At 37.7% G+C, this 18,813-nt stretch overlaps 1 protein-coding gene across 4 annotated transcripts in view; it reads left to right on the plus strand.

Moving 5' to 3' along the window:
• HDAC9 (histone deacetylase 9) overlaps window positions 1-18,813 on the plus strand; it is a 213,972-nt gene that overhangs the window by 95,514 nt on the left and 99,645 nt on the right. For all 4 annotated transcript variants that reach the window (XM_054385010.1, XM_054385012.1, XM_054385011.1 and 1 more), the window contains 2 exons: window positions 676-725; window positions 14,283-14,390. In XM_054385010.1, the coding sequence (XP_054240985.1) occupies window positions 676-725; window positions 14,283-14,390 (158 nt within the window). The remainder of the gene's footprint in view (window positions 1-675; window positions 726-14,282; window positions 14,391-18,813) is intronic.

Consider the following 18,813-nt stretch of genomic DNA (forward strand, 5'->3'; position numbering starts at 1 on the left):
ACTGAGTGGATTGAAACAAGTAGTATTTCATTTTATATTTTTTAAACATTAATGTATTCGAGGGTGGCATGCAAATAGGAGCATTTTTTCCAGAGATAGGAGGACTAAGGCTGTGATTTTCAAAGGAGAATTTTTTGTTCCTTTTTTTTTGTTTTGTTTTTTGTTTTGTTTTGTTTTGTTTTGTTTGTTTTTGTTGAGAGATGAAGAAATTAGTTATCACATAACCTTAATGAGGTTCTCTGTTGTCATTGAAAGGACATAGGCACTTCTGAAGTATAATTCATCCCATCAGACATTTAGGCTAGGTAGAGGTGCCTATCTCAGTCCACTGGCTGTAGAAGAAGCTGCTTATCATCTAGCGGTATTGGGACCATTAGTCACCCCAGTTCAGACTGACTTTCTGTGGAGATCTGATCATTATGCTCCATTGAAAGTACTGCTTGCCAATCTTAAGATTTGCCACTATTGCAAAAGAATACCTTAAATATCCCATGGCTGACTTGCTAAATACTACTATTTTTTTTTTATTATTCTAATATAAGGCATTTTCAACATGTGGTACTGAAATCTGAATTACATCAAAAAAGAGTGATTACTGTTCCAGTATTGAAATGTCATTTTGATAAATGATGCTTATTGTTTCTTTTTTTTTTTTGTTGTTTGTTTAATATATAGGAAACGTGTCTCAAAAACTCTTTTCCTTGTTGCCTTGTGGGGGACTTGGGGTAAGTAGATGTTTGGTTTTTTTTCCACAAGAGGGACAGCATCCCAACATGTGTATTCATTCATGAACTCTTTAGAACTATTGCATTATCAGTTCAAAGTCTTCAGAAGCTGATAAAAAATGTAGATATGAAACATGAGCCATTATCATACTGTGTTTTCAAAGACACAGAAGACAGTGTATTACAATAAGCATATGGAACTGTTAGATAGAAACATATTTTGTGATCATGTGCACATTTCTTAGCTGCCCCACTGTGGTTTTTTTCACGTGAGCTCTGCTATTCGAGGAAAGTAATATGAGTGCAATTGTTAGAGCAGAATCATTGTGTACTGTTGAAAAGTAAATATAGCTTCACATTTCTCAGAAAGGATATAAAAATTACCAAAGCTAACATTTTAGCATGAGAAGTGCTTACTAGCTGCTAGCTATTAACTTGGGTGCTGTTAAACTAATACATTATTTGAGCATTTTTATGTCCTGTTTTGAAATTGATTCACTCTGGAAAACAGCCTTTTGAGTACTGGGACACAGTAGATGAAAATGTACAGACAAGAATCTATTGATACATTATGAAATTAATCTGGATTAACAAAAAACATGTAGAATGAAGAATTTATATTGATGCTGGTATGCTATTAAATTCTAGTGAAGATAATATCAGGGAGAAATAATATTTCACCTACATGGCATTCTCACACAGAATTATTCTATCTTTTTGGTCCATCTGGGTCCACTATTGACTGATGTCAACAACATCAAATGGAAATTATGATACTCCTAGATATTAGTGGGCTAGCTGGTTTATGCATGTAAGTTTTGGTTCCCTTTCTCTGTTCCTGAGTATGTAGGAATAAAGCCACAATCTTTGAAGGTCAATTTCCAATGCAACCTTCCAAAGTTTTACTTAGTTTTACTCTTCACAAAAGATAAACTCCATACCATACTAGTCTTGTTTATAGTTTTATTATTATGAGATACCTGTTTTTATTATTTATTTATTATTATGAGATACTTCTTGTTTTATTATTATGAGATACCTGACAGAAGAAAGGCTCATTTTGTAACTCTTAAAAACAAACAAACAAACAAGAACAACAAAAATCCATTTTAGGTTTCAGTACTTTTTGAGGATTTTTGAGCTACGAGTTAAGGAACAAAGAATCAGGAAGTGGTAATCATTTCAGCTCTGCTGTGGACTTGGTTTGCTGAGAATTCTGTCTAAAAGTTGGAACTTGGTGACTAGCAACTTGTTAATTTTGAAAACTGGGGGTCATTTCTGTATGTGTTCAGCTAACATTACACGTTGACATGTAGGTGGTTCATGTCCACACGTGTGTCTGTGCACTACTGTGCACAGTATGCATGCACATATATATACATGCATATGTGCACATATGTCTGTGTATGAAATAAGATAATTTTTCACACTGAGAATTGAAAAAGAGATTGGTAAAGTTAAGAAAAAGATGTTCAGGCTTCTGAGTAAAGAGGAGTTGTTAAATTTCATCGCAAATCACTTTGAAAGTAAAGAGGACAGTGGTAGGCTTTGAAAATTAAAGTATAAGATTTTTCTATGAAGCAAGCTATTGTGGTATTAAAAACTGTGACTAGAGCTGTGCTTTGAAATTCTTCAATAAATTAAAATATGTTGCTCATTCTAAAACTAAAGCAAGTCAGAAATGCTCAGTACAACTTAATTTTTTAAAAGCATTTAAATTTATCTGCCCCTTTTTTTCTTTTTTAGTCCATTTGGTTTCTTTCTTATTTAAAATAGTGGAAATTGGATTAAAAAGCATGTTGTAGAACTGGATCTTTTGTTTATTTTTTTCTACTTGGTTTGCCTTTCTACATATTATTATTGTCAGGCTTGCTCTGGGGCTCTTTTAAAGGAATGGGTTATGACCTTTTTCAAGGTAAATAATCAGATTAGGAGCTCTCTTTCACTGATATTTAACTGTCTATTGGTTAAGATGAGCTCTGGGAAAAGGATCTGCTTCAAACTGTGTGGAAAGCAATTCTTAAGTTTACTTTCAAAAATGATGGTGGAAAGAAAGAAGGAGCAGTGCTATTTAGTAGCTCTCAACTTTTTTGAGGGTTATAAAGCAGAAATCAACGTAAAGCAGTAAGAGTAGGTCATGCAAGGCTTTTAAGGAAGAATGGAATAAGTAATTAATTTTTGTTCTCATTTATTTGCTTGCTTGCTTGTTTGCTAAAGAATGCAACGAGAAGGTATTAAAAAGAAAATCATCCTTGCAGGAGACTTTATGGCTGCCTCTTGAATGATGATTTTTAGAGCTCTTTGATCCCATTGTCTTCTAACCATATGGGGACCTCGCTGGCTGTTATTATGCAGCTCTTCTATTATTAAATAGATTAGTGGTTAGACTATTCACACAGTGGATGGGAAACCTAGGCTCATTTCTTTCCTCTGCCAGGCTGGATTTAACATCAGAGACCTCATCTCTTAGCAGATGTTACCACTGAGGAGATCATAGGTTGTTTCTGGTTGGGGACCCTCACACCATGCACTAAAGCTGTGACACTGCTGGAAAGAGCACTGGATCAGTAAGACAGAGTATAAGTAGGATAAAGCCCATGTACCTAAGGCTATGATTTACCTATCATACTTTTATAAATAATGTGAAGCCCTAGGTCTGAATGTCTGCTCCACAAATTGTATACATTTAATGTGACAGAACACTGGATAAAATCAAAACTGTTCATAGAGCAAGGACTGGAATCTATGACTGCATAGGCATTGAAGACATGATCAGCTGATGGGCAATAAAGAGTGTATTGGCACGAATTTAGGATGGCTTGTGTTCTTCACAAATAAAGGTCCAACTAACCTCTGTAACCCCTAATGCTAGCATATTATTTGGTTTGTTGTTATTCCTCTTCTTATAACCAATAAACCACAGTTGAGATCAGAGATCCTATTATTTGAATACTAGTTTTAGTTATAGTAAAAGAAAGGGTTTTTTCCAACAATTTTGAAAAGCAAACAAGAGACAATGTCTATAACTGTTCCATCATGGCTCTAAATCATTTGTACCAGTGCAAAATGCATGTATAGCTACCCTTTACTGATTGTGTAAACACTATTCATCCACATAAATTGTCTTTCAAGTAGTGATAGGGACTGACTACATCAGGGTCACTGGCAAATTGGGCTTGGTATATGTTAGGCTTTCAGAAGAACTCAATATGCTTTATAAGAAACTATGTAAGTAATAATTAGGTCTCTTATCTAAGAGAACAAATCTGTTTCATACTGAGAGCCAAACTGATTAGATAACACAGAAAAAGGAAAAAAGTTGTCTAACTCTAACCTCCTAAATTTGCCCATAGCAAGTTTTCTTTCAATGATGATTAATCTTATATCAGAGGACTATCTATGGTCAGCAGCATAACATCCACTGAGGTATGGTATCCCTCTTGCAATAATGCTTTTTATTCGTTTTAAAAGCTGATGGTGTTCCAGACCAACTGTTGTTAAAGAATTCTAATATTGAGAGGATGGAATTCCTTATGTTGGAGAGAGGCTACCAGGTCTACAGCCAGCAGTTTTAATAACAAGAGATGGTTTCTTGCAGCTGGTCAGAGGTTTGGAATGTGAAAAGGTTTCCAGGAGACATGGGTAGATTGCAGGTGAAGTGGCCAAATGGGAAGAATAATCAGAAATGAAGTGTTGGTTCTGGTGATTACCAGGCCATTCTGTAATTTTTCATCTGTAAACAGCTGATCTGATCTATTCCTCCCCTTCTGCTGTGCTGTGAAAATGACAGTAAGAGAAGCAGAAATCTCCTTTTAATAGGACTGAGTTTCATCTCTTTGCCTCAGTCTGTCACTAAAAATAGTGATTGTTTTCCTGCCTGTTTGACCTGCTGCTGTGTGAAGAAATCTTGAAGTCATTTCTCAGCCACATTTTTTTTGTCTAGTTGATAGGCAAAAAACCCCCACAAAAGCAAAGAAGAGCAGGCTTTTATGATAATGTCATCATCGGCTCCCAGCTTCAAACGCTTCTGTGGCTTTTGAATTGTCATTTATAACTTGGAACTGAACCAACCCATAATTCCCTTGATGCATTTAGAGAAATTGATAACAGACTACTTCTTTTATGGCTCAGAGGAGGCAACTCCAATCACATCACTATTGGCAGTCAATATTATTTTCTGACATGGTTGTAAAAGTATAAAGGGGCTTATGGCATTTGTTTAGATGAGGAATGGGCTCTCAAGCTGTGCTGGGGTTTATGGGTCCAGATTACTGAGAAGCAAAGGGAATATGATGTTTGCAAACAGGATATGATTTTATTTAAGTTTGGGTTTCATACGTTGTTCCCTGGGGATTTTCCTGCAGACAGAAGAGAATTTCCCTTTTATCATATGAAATTGGGCAGTTATCCAATCCCCCCCTGCTCTGCCCTACACCCCCCCCCCCCCCCAAGACACTGCTCCAAACCTGTAATGTGTAAAGTCAGATCTTTAAATTGCGAGAGGAGAAGCTGGGGGCGAACAACACCCTGCAAGAAATCAGACTTTAGCAGAATAAATGTTTAGTGACATGAACAGAGTGGTTCATGGGCTAAATGTTGAGCCATCTGAATGGCTTAGAATGGCTTGTACATATTACAGAAAGTCCATTGCATTTCCTCTAATTTTGCAGTTATTGCAGTAAAACAAGAGAGGATATTTTCTGCTGGGATAAACTGGTTCTCTTGCTTAACTCTTAGCCTTGTTTCATTAACTGAACTGTAGCTTAGATCTTTCATATCAGAGAAGCATTTGGCCTGTAACTATCAAGAGAAGAAATGTAAAGTTATAAAATCTCCCTGCATTTTTACAAAACTGTCATCCCAGATCATTCAAGGATACTCAGTCACTCAGTGCAGTTCCAGATAAACCTATCTAGGCTATCCCCAGGATGAGGAAATGAAGGCATAATGTACTCCCAGCTCTGCTGGTGAATGCACTCTTTCAGGTGGTATTCTCCATCACTTCTGGCAGTTCATGAGAGTCAGCTGCTTCAGTGGACTACGTTTTGTAGGAAAGGACCAACTCATATCACACTTTAGTCAAGCCCTCTTATGCATAGAGAATTACAGTCTGACAAGATCACAGATACCTTGAGCAGGCAAACTAAAGAAAAAATAGAGAATTGAGATAAACTCTACATATTTAATTACTTTCAGTTCAGACAAAAACAGTTCTCTAAAGTCTCATTTGTCCAGCTTCATGTACCTAATCTCAAATTCCTGAAACAGCCAATGCAGAACCCTGACTACTCTTGCATGCCTTTATAACCATTAGAGAGTTACATGCATCAGTAGAGTACATCTTAGAGTCAGTACATCTTAGATCAGAAGAACTGACATGAGGTGTTGATTTCCTTCATAGAAAAAGACTTGAAGCAAATAAGTCCCTAATTTTAGGTACATTAATTAAAAAAAAAAAGGACAAAATATTTATTATTCCTTTACTGAGGTACAAAGACTTCATCTCTGGATCTGGAAAGTGCAATGATGTCTCATTTCTGGGCAGAGAGGAGAAGCCACATTGAGCAGATCAATATCATAGCCACAAAAAAGGGGAAATAATCTCTTCTTGTTAAAGGGCAGATATTTTGTCCCATTATTCTCCTTCAATGGCATTCAGGTGGCCTTGTGCCATTCAACAAAGTACCTGATGTTTAGAACAGGATCAGGTGAAACTGTTCAATTAGGAGACAGTTTCTCAGCATTATTGTGGGCACAACAGAGTATTTTAGAATAGTCCCAGACTCCTTTTATTTGTATCAGGCAAGGACAGAAAGCTCAGGAGTGGTAATCTGCCCACTCATCAAATACAGGGTTTGGTCCTTCAGATAAATTGTTTTGCCCTTTTTTCCTTAGTACTAGACCAGATTAAAATTGGAAGAAAAAAAATGCAGTGCACTGTACACAGAAAACTATCGAGAAGTAAATAAACTACTATGAGGTCAAATCTTTAAATATGTTACCTCATTTTATGCATTTCCTGAAAACTATTGGTTTGCCAAAGGCCAGTATTATACAAAGAAGCCTTCTTTTATGCCAGAATATGAAATCTTTTGTATATAAGTATATATTACATGTAGATAGTGGAGTAATACCATATACAATTTACTGATACTATTCACTCTCCCCAATCTTCATCACATACATGCATATGGATTTGATTGGAATTGTGAAACCAAAGCAGAATTCATATTTCCACTTTAAAAACACACTGCTGTTTACTGATAGAATTTAGCCCCCAAGATGGACAGAAAAGCCTTCTAAACAGGAAATGTTCTTCTGTTGCTCATCTGAATAAACACCACGCCATGTTCGAGTACAGCTCCATGATGGCTTCTGACATAGAGATCATCTACATCCAAGAAGAAAGCCAAAATTCCATGTATTGCTAAAATGTGTTCAGCAGCAGCAAATGAGGAAACTTTAAAAAAGGTTTGACTTCTGCCTAGAAAAGCTGCATTTTCTGTAATTGTGTACATTGCAACCAACTACAGGTTGTTCTTTCTGTTTGGCTGTGAACTCCTGAAAACTGCATGATCAAGCATAAGAAAGCAGTTGCACAAGCATTTTCACACAGTAACCCATTAAATACTATAGCAAATGTCAGCTTAAATTAATAGAGTACTCAGGGCTAGGTCTGAAAGTGCAGTAACAGTTTTTACAAGCATCTGGTGATATAAGCCACGTATCTGAGACTTGAATCTGGGCCTAAGTGTTTTATTTATGAGCTTTTTCTAAAAACAAGTTCTAATCCACTTCTAATCCATGCCATCCTCCCTCCATTCCCCCTACCAGTGATCTACACATCGCTGTTTCACTAAGGTTTTGAGATTCTTTAGGATGTCTAATGTATGCTTTATGAGACTCAGAGATTCTGAATGCTTATCATAAAAGTTAGTTTAAGAGAGTAGCTGACTCAAACTATTTCTTCTGTAGATATTCATCACAGGCTTCAGCTTGACTTAGTCTGATTCTTCTCTTGTTCTCATTTTGAATACAAAGCTATTTATTTTTTAATACAGACCTCATACATTTTCACAAGCTTTAAGGTGAATTCCATTTCACAGCAGTGCTGCATTTTTACTACTGACTACCACCAGCAGTAACTCTGCTAGGAATTCCGTTACTAATGTTTACTTAGAATTTTTGAGTATTTTCTGAATATTTGCTTTGATTTATGGAAGTTTTGCAAGTTACATCACTACTGGCAGGTAAAAATTCAAAGATGCTAAATATCCTGCATACAGTGGATATACATACTGTCCACAGTCCTTGTTTTTGCCCAGAAATGAGACTTTTGGGGTCAGAATTAACAGCTTCTAAGATTCTTTCAGAAGTTGATTTCCATTACTATTACTGCGGATAAATTATCCTACTATAATTATTATACAGAGAAGCCAGCACAAGCCCAAGTGAATTCCATGGGTTTTGTTCAAGCAGTGACTTGTGATGATCCTTGGAACTACTCATCCCACTGGAGCCTAAAGATTGCATCATCTTTGTATTTACAAATGGAAAGATGTCTTTGTGAACTGCACTGGTAGGCAAGTATGAATAGCTGGTATTCTGGGTACCCTCTCTGGCAGGAATTTTAGATTAGAGCAGCTGGAAACGCCTTAGAACAAATCTCTGACACAGCTGCAAAATGGCAGTGAAAAAAAAGAAGGAAGATCACTGTCCATATTTTTCCTAAAGTAGCCCTCTTTTACACACTTCCTGTATGTGGGATTTATGGAAGAGCCGTCAGCCATGCAAACCTTTTTGTCCTTTGTTCCTTAACGAGAGCCATGGCTGACAGGCCATTTATTAGAGCTTGTTCCTTGGAGATGATGTGCGCACCTTTGCTTCTTTAGTCATGGTGAGATGAAACAGCAACTGAGAAGCATGTTGAGGACCTTTTGCTTCTTCGCGAAAATCGTGGAGGTGATGAATGATCACCAGGACATCTGTAGGAATGGGAGGTGAGAGCTATGAGCGTGGCACCTGGGAAGTTGCTCTGTTCATGGTCAGGAGCAACGCATTGCAAACTCACGTGTTAGCGTTTGCTGGCACCAGCTGTCTCCAAGGATGAGAGACTCTTTGCTGGAAGTGATAGCAAAATGCCACACACAATTTTTAGAGGTTGCAACACTTCAGGAAAATAGTCACTCTCTATTTTCATGCCAAGGAACTAAAAAAACCCAATGAGAGAAACATGTTTTCTCTGGCATAAGAGGAAGTGTGTGAGTCTCTGAGCACTTTTAAAGCTGAAGCACAGGACTTCATTCTGCAATACACAAATGTTATTAAATTGCAGTATCACTGTGGAGGTTTGTACTCTCCTATAGTATTTCTTACAGATTTCTTAATTAATTTGTTCACTGAAGACAGCTACCTGATTGCTAGCTGACAAGGTTTTATTTAGTTCTCGGTTTCATAACCACTTATATCAAAGGACAACTAAATTCTTTCTGTAAACGCGGTAGTTTTTCCAGAATTGAAATTAATCCATCTGAAATGAATATTGGATCAACTTCCATCCAAGAGCAGTTGAGCTCAACTTCTGCTCTTTACAGAAAGGGTAAAGAATCCTTTTAAACTACTCTAAAGAACTGAAACTTTTTAGCTTGTTCAGGATATTGGACACACAGAATACGATCACTGATATCAAAGGATCATCAGAGGTCAACATTTCCATGAAGAAGTAGATGACAGATTGCCTTTTTGAACAATTCTTAGAGACTTCTAGGAAGAGTATCTCTGGTAGGGACATGTGGTAAGTCTAAGAGGACTGGTTTTGATTTTTATGATGGCAACGGTTGTACAGAGAATTCAGAGCAGGATGAGTCAGTATACTTTTAATTCCTTTTAGGAGTGAAATCAGAATGCCACTGTGGAAGATGGAATTATGTTAGATTGTAAATTGTGTGTGTATGTGTGTGTGAGAGAGAAAAAGAGAGAGAAAGAGGGAGAAGGAAGACTCTAGGATGCTTTGCCAGAATCCATTTCAAAGCAATAGCTTGGGGGTCTATTATCTTGTCATATAGTTATCAGTGGGTGTGTATTTAAGGCAACTTCAGAGTTTACAATAATTATTTAAGAAAGACAAATAACTCACACAGTTGAATACACCATTCAGGGTGTGAAAAATGGAAGGGCATGTCAGAATGTGAGTAGCACCTCTGGTCAGGAGAATTTTGATCCAGTGATCATCAGGCAGATCCCAGGAGACTTCTGGAGGAAGAAGGACTGAAACAGAGGGTGAGGAGTGAAGAGGTTCTCTGTCGGGGGAAGGAACAGGTAAAACAAAATACAGATATAGATACCTTCCAAAAATCCTTTAGAATTATTATGCCTCTCTGAGGTAGGTTTATGATAAATATAAACAGCAGTTTCAGCAGCTGCAGTGATTTCAGAAAGGCCTTTAGGTAAACAATCTCTCTCTCAAATATATTTCCATATCCTTCCTCTTCATCTTCACATACAAGTGCCACAACCATAGCACAGTATAAGGAGTTGGTAATTTTCAAATTGTATAGTTTTCCTTTATATGAAATGTTCCAGCCCTGAGGGGTTATGGTACAAGCTTTCTATCTGCAAAACCATCTCTGCTGTAAAGGGTTCTTGTTTCTTAGCTTGTTTTCAATATGCTTAAAGTCTTCATTCTGAAAGTCAAGTTATCACATAGATTTTTCTTGCAGGAAGCATTCATATCAAGTTCTTTTTGTAGTGCAAAGCAGAGAATTTCTGCACACAAGACTTGAAACATTAGTTGCATTCAATCAGGAAAAGTTACCTACATTTCTTTTCAGTTAAGTCATTCACTTCCTCTTTAATGCCTCCACATCCACTTCAGGGACAGGTAGCTTAATTTCTATCATCTGTAGCTTTACAGAGTATTAGCTTTGCTACACATGCCAATGATTGAGCTATACTAAATGTGCTTGAAAAAGCCTACAACCTACAGTGCTCATTCAGGAAACTTGGACTGAAGTAAATCCATATGTGTGTTAGAAAGTCAGTGTTCAGATAGGGCTCGTGTTTTCTGGCTCTTGGCGCTATCATGCACAATCCTTCTTTGAAGAGCTCCAGCAGTGATAGGATTTTTGATAATGAAATGTGTGGTACACCCATAGTTTAACCCTGACATTTTGATGCTTACAAATAATGTTCTTTTTCATTTGGTTAGACATTCAGAATATTTTCCTATCCTATCATTTTTTAAGGACTCTTAAATGAAAATAACAGATATAATTAAGGGGGGGAAAAAGGACTAAGATTCTGTGTTAGAATTAATCTACAAATCCTGTATTTTACGTAAATTTTCTTTAACATTTTAAAAAAACTTAAACAAAATAGGGTTTTTACTGAATTCTTTGGCTGCTTCAAAGCACTTCCAGAATAAAAATAACCCCTTATAAAATTCCATCTGACTTTTTCATAGTCTGTGATTCAGAAAACATCACATTTGTCACAAATTCATGCATACTCAGCATCTAGATAGACTGTCAGATATATGTGATATATACATGAACTAGAACCAGAAACCACAGTGTCTAATCCTATTCCCTTTACTTGTATAAAATCCAACCATTTCATCTCACAGGAGTAAAGAAAAGCATATCTAGTAGGATTTATATAGCAGCATTTCATATACAGCTTGACAACTGGGCCAGCTAGTAGTTGCAGTTTTAATGGGTTTGCCATTTATATCACTGTATTTCAACAGCAATTTACAAAGTAAACATAGAGCAACACTTAAAGAAAATCTCTGTTTAAACACCTGAAATATTTAAAGCAACACACAGAACTCATAAAAAATAGAATGAGATAACATTTTCCAGTTGTTACTGCTAAAGTGTTGTCTGTGTGATGAAAGTTATTCTAGGCTGTTCTTCAGGAGACGTTCTCAGAAATTCAGTCTTAATTTTGCATGAATATGAAACAGAAATCAACATCCAAGTTTCTAATACTGTGCCTTCTCAGGGTTACTATAAATATGTTTGTTTTTGTATTACAATGACTGTACTAAGATACTGCAACTTCACTTGGCTAGTCCTGCCTTTGAGAGTTTACCATTCGTTACACATACCACACCCAAGAGATCAGCTAAAATATCCTTCAGTTCCTGTGTACAATTTTTGAAAATTCCCCAGGAAACACTGTTTTGTTTCCTGATTGCCCATTTTTACTTCCAATCTAGGTAAAAGTAGGTAGCAGCCATTCAAGTGATCTGAGGGAAATTTTTCTGTGGAAGATATTTTGTCTTATTGCCCCCATTCAGTCTCCTCACACTCAGCGGAAAGCTGAAAATGATAAATGATTTATCCTGGCCAACGCTCAGAGTTCAGTGGTTGGAGAGACTGCTGTCTCGTGTGTTAGAGCAGACAACTGTCTTGAAGGGTGGGTACTCTCAAGCTGTGGTTACAATTTTAACTTAATCGGCCTTCCTGGAAATGAATCATAGTCCCTTTGAGGATGCAGGCTCCTGCTCGTGCCCTAGTGTACAGAGCAGCTGTCATTGAATCATTTTCATCAGCCACTCCTTCACGTTAACCTTAATTTGCTAGCCATAAAAATGGTAAGAAAGTACTCCCTCCCAGCCCTCTTGTTGATATTTCTTTATTTAAAGTACTGCACAATATTTTTCAAACTTTATTATGGTTTGATTAAATTGATTTAACCAATGACCTCTGCTTATTTGTCTCCTTATTAGTTTTAAAAATGAAAATTGATTCATATTCACTGTACAGCAACAGTGAGGCAACCTCAAGGTCTGCCTAATGCTAAGTACTAGGTTTCTTATTTCTTGTAATTTTCTTAGTTACCTATTGATTTGTGTGTATCCTTGGGAAAGCTACTTAATTTCTTCAAATCTCAAACTACTAATCTGCAAAATAAATATGATAAATCATCCTGTGTCAAGCTGATGATGCTTAGTTGTGTTTGTACATCTTGAGTGTCTCAGATGAAAACAGTGTGTTGCTATTACTGTTACTCTAAATTCTGCAAACAAAATCTAGTCTACTGTGAATATGAACTATTTTCACCATTTTCATTAGTCCTGCAGCATGCACACAAAACTGATTGAAACAATAGAAAACTCAGGTCTAGTCCTCTGATAAATAAGATCACTTTAGTAGCTTGGAATATAATATTATTGTAACAGTAATGGTGAATATATTTGACAGGTGTAGAGAGATCAAGCTTCTTGCTGTTTCAAATGACTAATCAGAACCTCCAGAATCGAGTAGCAGTTGCATCCATTTTCAATTACTTGATTTCTTTCTTTCTTCCCTGCCCACCCCCCCCCCCCCTTTTTTTTTTTTTTTTTTTAAGAAATTAGGAACAGAAGCTTCTGATCCAAACTGAAAACATGTCTCAGTGTGCTTGGAATTCATCCAAATAGCATCTGCCACAGTATTTTGTCTATCCCTAAACGTTTTTCTTTTCATGATAAACTTATACAATATAATTAAATACACTTCCCGTAGAGTGCTGAGGAAGTCTGGCTGGCTCTTTGGGTAACTGTTTCAGACTATTCACACCGTCATGCCTGCTTGGCATAGTATCATATAGGGGATATACAATATTTTACCTGTTTGTTTGCCACGTTTCTACAAATAGTTACTAAAGCTGCTAAAGTAAAATTTTAGCAGACTGATTGAAGCTGTAGGGCTATACTGCTTAGTTGTGTTTATGATGTTCTCCTTATAATATTTTATTTTTATAATGTTTTATCAGTGCTGCTTAGTCATCTTTATAATATTTTAATCATCTTTTATCCTATTTTTCATAGTATTTATGTGATGTTTTATGTCACACTTGCTGATTTAGAAGGCATAAAAGGCAATTTTCTTTGCATTAAATAACCACACTAATCTGTTATAATGTGGACTTAAAGCCTTTCAGCTAAAACTTTGTACTTTATCAAAACTGGAGCTAGAACAAGTGTTTACACTTTATTTAATTTTATTTCTGTCTATGGCAATAGTGACTAATGAAAGTAGTCCAAATAACTAATTGCTTTGATTTCAATCCCATGAAAACAATCCTGTCTTGGTAGGAAAAATGAACGCTTGTCGCTCTTTTTATTTTTTCAAATGGGGTAATGCCCTGAGCCGTCATTGAGTTTTGGTGGCACGGGTTGCTGGAGGCAGCGGTGGCCGCATCCACTTGGTCCCAGCGCTGGCAGGTCCTTGTTCCCCCACCAGAGTGAGGACCCGGTGCAGGGCGCCTGGCGAGCAGGCCCAGCCCGGTCGATGTAACACTGTTTGTAATGAGAAATCTAAACAGGGAATGGCAGCGAGGCATGACAGGAATGTGTTTCCATTGGAGAAGCCCGTGCAGAGAAAAAGCATAAGCAAAGCCATGTCCAGAAGGCCTTTCAGCTGGCCAGGACGGAAGACTGATGTTATTGTACATGGGCTGTCAGGCTGCCAGCCCTCCCTCACGGGTTTGTTTTCTCTCATGCTCTCCCTCTCCCTTTCCCTCTCCCTCTCTCCTCTGCCTTCCTCCCGGGGCCGGCTGTTTGCTCAGGTGGACAGTGACACCGTTTGGAACGAGCTGCACTCGGCCGGGGCGGCACGCATGGCGGTGGGCTGTGTCATCGAGCTGGCGGCCCGCGTGGCCTCCCGGGAGCTGAAGGTGAGGTCCGGGCCGCGCCGTGGGTGGGAGAGCCGGGAGGGTGGAGGGGCGGGGGGGGGCTGAAGGGAGGCGTTGCTCAGCCGTTCTGCAGCGCGGAGGGTGGCAGGGGGAGGCATGAGAGGATGACCATGAGGCGTGGCATGCTGGGTGGCTCTTCCAGGCTTCGCTCGGTTCAGTCTTGCCGTCGATAACGCTGAAGCATTGGTGGGTACTGATAGGGCAGGGTTGACAGCCCAAAGTGAAGTTGCTCATAGCTTGCACATCTCCAGCAAGTGGCTGTAGCACTGCGTTTGGAAGTGATTTTTTTTTTAATTTTATTTTTTTTAAATTATGGTTGTTTAGTCACACGTGTAACCTAAGGATGCCACCCAGAGAGAGGGGAGGCAAACAGCAGGGGTCTGCAGGCCACGAGGAAGAGGGAGGTGACTGGTGAGGAGAGAGATGTTCCAGGAGGTGCCTTTCCACCAGGCTGCCTGCTCCACGTTCTTCTCCCCGGCCCCCTTTCCTATCTCGGTGCTTCGCAATCTGCAAGGCGTGATGTACAAACCCCAAATTATCCCCAGTCTAAACAATTTATAAAAGCGCCAGACCTGACGGACTTTGACATTTTATTTGGTATTTTAACAGCCCTATTTAAAGGTACACCATATGCAGCCGGAGTGCAGGCTTGCCCCAATAAACATTGTTGGAGCTAACACGTCTCCTGAACAAAACTGTCCACCTTCCACTCCAGATCCTAATGGATTCAGTCCTGTTTCCAAAATGAAGATAGAAATAAATCCTTTCGTATTAACATCATACAATGATTTTTAGAATTCCAAATTTTACTGGAATTTGAGATTTTTCTTCCTGTGTATCTATGTTAGTTCAGTCAAAATACATTAGCTATGTATTTGAGGAGAGGTACATATATTTATGTGTATACAAACATAGATTGTTGGTATACATATACTTATGTGTATACAAACATGCTCAGGTGACATGCAGTACTATAGCTCTGACCCAACTGAGTGCCGCTATTCAACTTTCATATTCAGACACAGAAGTCATTAGCCAGGTACTGCACAAAATGTAGACATTTTAACATTTCACATCAAAGACTGGGCACATCACATAGGATGATGTTCAGCATCCTTTCTGATGAGTACTTAGTCCCCATTAAGCTTTTTGGGAACAATAGGATTCGATACACAACTCATGGTATTATTCTGACCCAACAAGACTAATAGAAGTGAAGAAGGATTTTTTAGCTTGTTTTTACCATTGGCAACTCTTAAATATAAGTCAGTCTCTAGAGAAATATAAAATCAAGTTTTGGTAATAATAATGAGGTATGTCCTGTGTACAGTTGACATGACCAAGATCTGCTACAGCATATTTATTACTTACCTCTGTATATTTGTGGTATCTTACCACAGTGTGAATGCTCATGGTTGTTTACCTGTGTGTGATAGACAGATGAAAAGAATCAACCATGAACCACTGTGCGACCTACATTGCAATAGTTTGTAAACAAATGTTTAAAATTTAGTGCTGGTTTCATCCTAAAAATCGTTGTCTACAGTTCAGAGACTTGAAGCAGCCTCATGAAACTGCAGTTGAGGCATTGGAAAGGTAATTGTTCAGTAGACATGCCAAGGAGTTGGTTTATAGCAAATCATCAAGAAAACAGGAATGGAAAGGATTCAACATAAAAGAAAATCAGGAACACTCACAGCATTCCTAATAGGTGTTTATCTAACCTGCTCATATACTTCCAGCATGAAGCCAAGTGACAGAGATGGTACCATACCAACTGTATGAACTAACGATCTGCATGTGATTTTTGTAATTTAAGGTTATGGAAAGGTTATTAAGGCCTGACTGACAGAAGGAAAGCATGCTAGCAGAAGGTTTCAAAATGCACTCATTCTGACATTAGCTATTTTGGCAGAGTTCTCTGATGTTTGCTTTGTCACTTCATCCATACAAACCTGGGTTTTGCTGGCAAGCTGCTCCAAATACCCACACATGATAAATGACATTAGGGAGATTTTCACAGTGTATTCTAGGGTTTTCTGTGTGATGTTCATGATGATATTTTATGCAGCTGTACAGTTTTAGCTCTATGCATCTGTATGCTGCAGTCTACTGTTATGACTTTACATATTGCTTCTCCATCTTGCTGTCATTTTTCCTCTAGAAACATACACGTTGCATTGATCATAGTTCTAGTATAGGGGAAATGCCAATTTTGTAGTGTACTTGTGAGGATCTGAGAGGAAGTGAAGCTGCCCACTTCCATGTTCCTTCATTGAGCAAATATGCATGTGAAACAAGCATCTGGGGCCTGCACTGTGAGCACTGAGTGGGAGTACTAAACTCTGATGAGAGTCTGGAATGATCTGCTGTAGCTTCAGAATCTTTGGATAACAAATAGTGCTTTCCAAGAATTGTGTGTAAGCCGTAACATCTCTGCAACATGTAAATAGCAAGATGAGAACAGTAGAGAAACATGCTCTAGTGTTTCTCTGGAAGTCTCCCACTGTGGATTGCTATCAGATGGTGTGCTGTCATTTTGGTGTCATCTTAAGAAAAAAAAGAAGTAAATTATGAGACAAGACATAGTGATTTGTTCTGAAATCCCAGAGTTCTCTGAGAAGAGCTGCACATCCTAAAGTTCACAGTGGCAGATTTACAATGCACAGCAAGAACTTCCCACAGGGCAATGCTCTGGGTTGCAGCAGAAGTAGCAATGGATTATCTACCTGCTGCACTGGAGAATCACAGCTGCCTTCTTCTGAAACAGCCATGGCAATGTTAGGATAACCACAGAGTAAAACTATCTAGCATAAACAAAATCTGAGATGAGAAGCCTCAGGAATGAGAAACTGAAGTTATTTGTTTAGCAAGTGCTTTTCTGAGAGGAGAATTATCAAATTTATCAGTGTGGTTGGGTATGAGAAGCCCAAAAATATTTTACACCTTTATGAATCAATATATATGCTTTTTAAAAGTCCAATATGTTTTTTCTTAAAATTTAATTGAACATAGTAGTTTGTTTTTCAGATATATATTCAATTAATTAAAAAAAAATGAATTCTTTACAATACTGAAGATAAATGTTTTCATGCCTAGCCAGTAGTGAGAAAATAACAAGCATAGCTGCTCTTTATTGACTGGCATCTGACATTTAAAGTGCATTTCAGGAAGGACAGGACATTTTGATTTCTGTGAATATTCTGTGGTCTCTACTGATATTACTTGCTATTGCACAGAGTGACAGTAATAGGTTAGAACTACAGGTAAATGCTGCTGTGAAAAGGGTTGAGACTCAAAAAAAAAACAAACCCAACAAACAAAAAACCACCACAAAAAACCCAAACCAACCAAAAGCAAACGAAAAACCCCCAACAACTACGGAAGGCTGCAGAACAATTGAGAGATTCATAACAGAGATGGGCATGAGTTAAACTTGTACACAAGGCAAAAGGTTCTTTAATTCTGAATTTCCTGAGACTATCAGTCCCATTTCGCACAAGTCTTGCCTGAGAACAGCAACATTCTTTTCATCTGGACATTTGGACAGTGTTCAAAAACTGACCAGGAATTGGGAATTCTCTTCACTGTAGTTCAAATCCCTTGTGAAACATCAGATTTCTTTGATCTTCTTGACTAGGGGAAAGCATCAATATGACAGTGCGAAGGATGTAAAACTGTAGGGTTTACTGAAGTTCTGCTGCTGCTGTAATATAATGAAATGATGATATATATATGATGTAATATAATGAAATAATAAAATTAATTACCATGTTGTGGGCTTTTAAAAACCAGGACAAATTGTCCCTTCTCCAAGGAGTCTCAATCTGGATGTTTATATTTGATTACATCAAATAATCAACATTAAGGATATTTTGGGTTTCTTTAATAATATAATGAACACTCATTAAGAACCATTTGAGATAATATTTAACAGAGAATAAAGAATCACTCTACTGAAACACATAGTATGATAAATGTGATGTTATACCACGTCAAGATTTTCTTTTTTTCCATGAATTTATTTACATGTATGATGAATGTCACCTTGGCAATATTCCAAGAAGAGATGAGCCTAAATATTGCAAAAAAGTGGTCTTTTTTAAAGCTTTTTGTAATTTAAGAAACCTGCTGATGCAAGATAAGGTATTTATGCTATCTGGATTCAGTTCTACTGACCTCCTGTCTACCTTTTTTTCTGTATCTACCTTTGCTCTTTTCTCATTTCCTCAACTGATTTATATAGATGGCTTGTAATAATCTGCTGGCTGATCATAGATATTTAAAAAAGTGAAGTATGTGGAACTGGGTGAATGTAATTCCACTACAGTCATTAGTTATATCCAATACATAATTTTAAGAGATAAGAGAAGACATGATATATTCCTTGGGGCTTGGGGTAGAA

This window comes from Indicator indicator, chromosome 11 (assembly GCF_027791375.1).
Source record: "Indicator indicator isolate 239-I01 chromosome 11, UM_Iind_1.1, whole genome shotgun sequence".
NCBI classification, from domain to species: Eukaryota; Metazoa; Chordata; class Aves; order Piciformes; family Indicatoridae; genus Indicator; species Indicator indicator.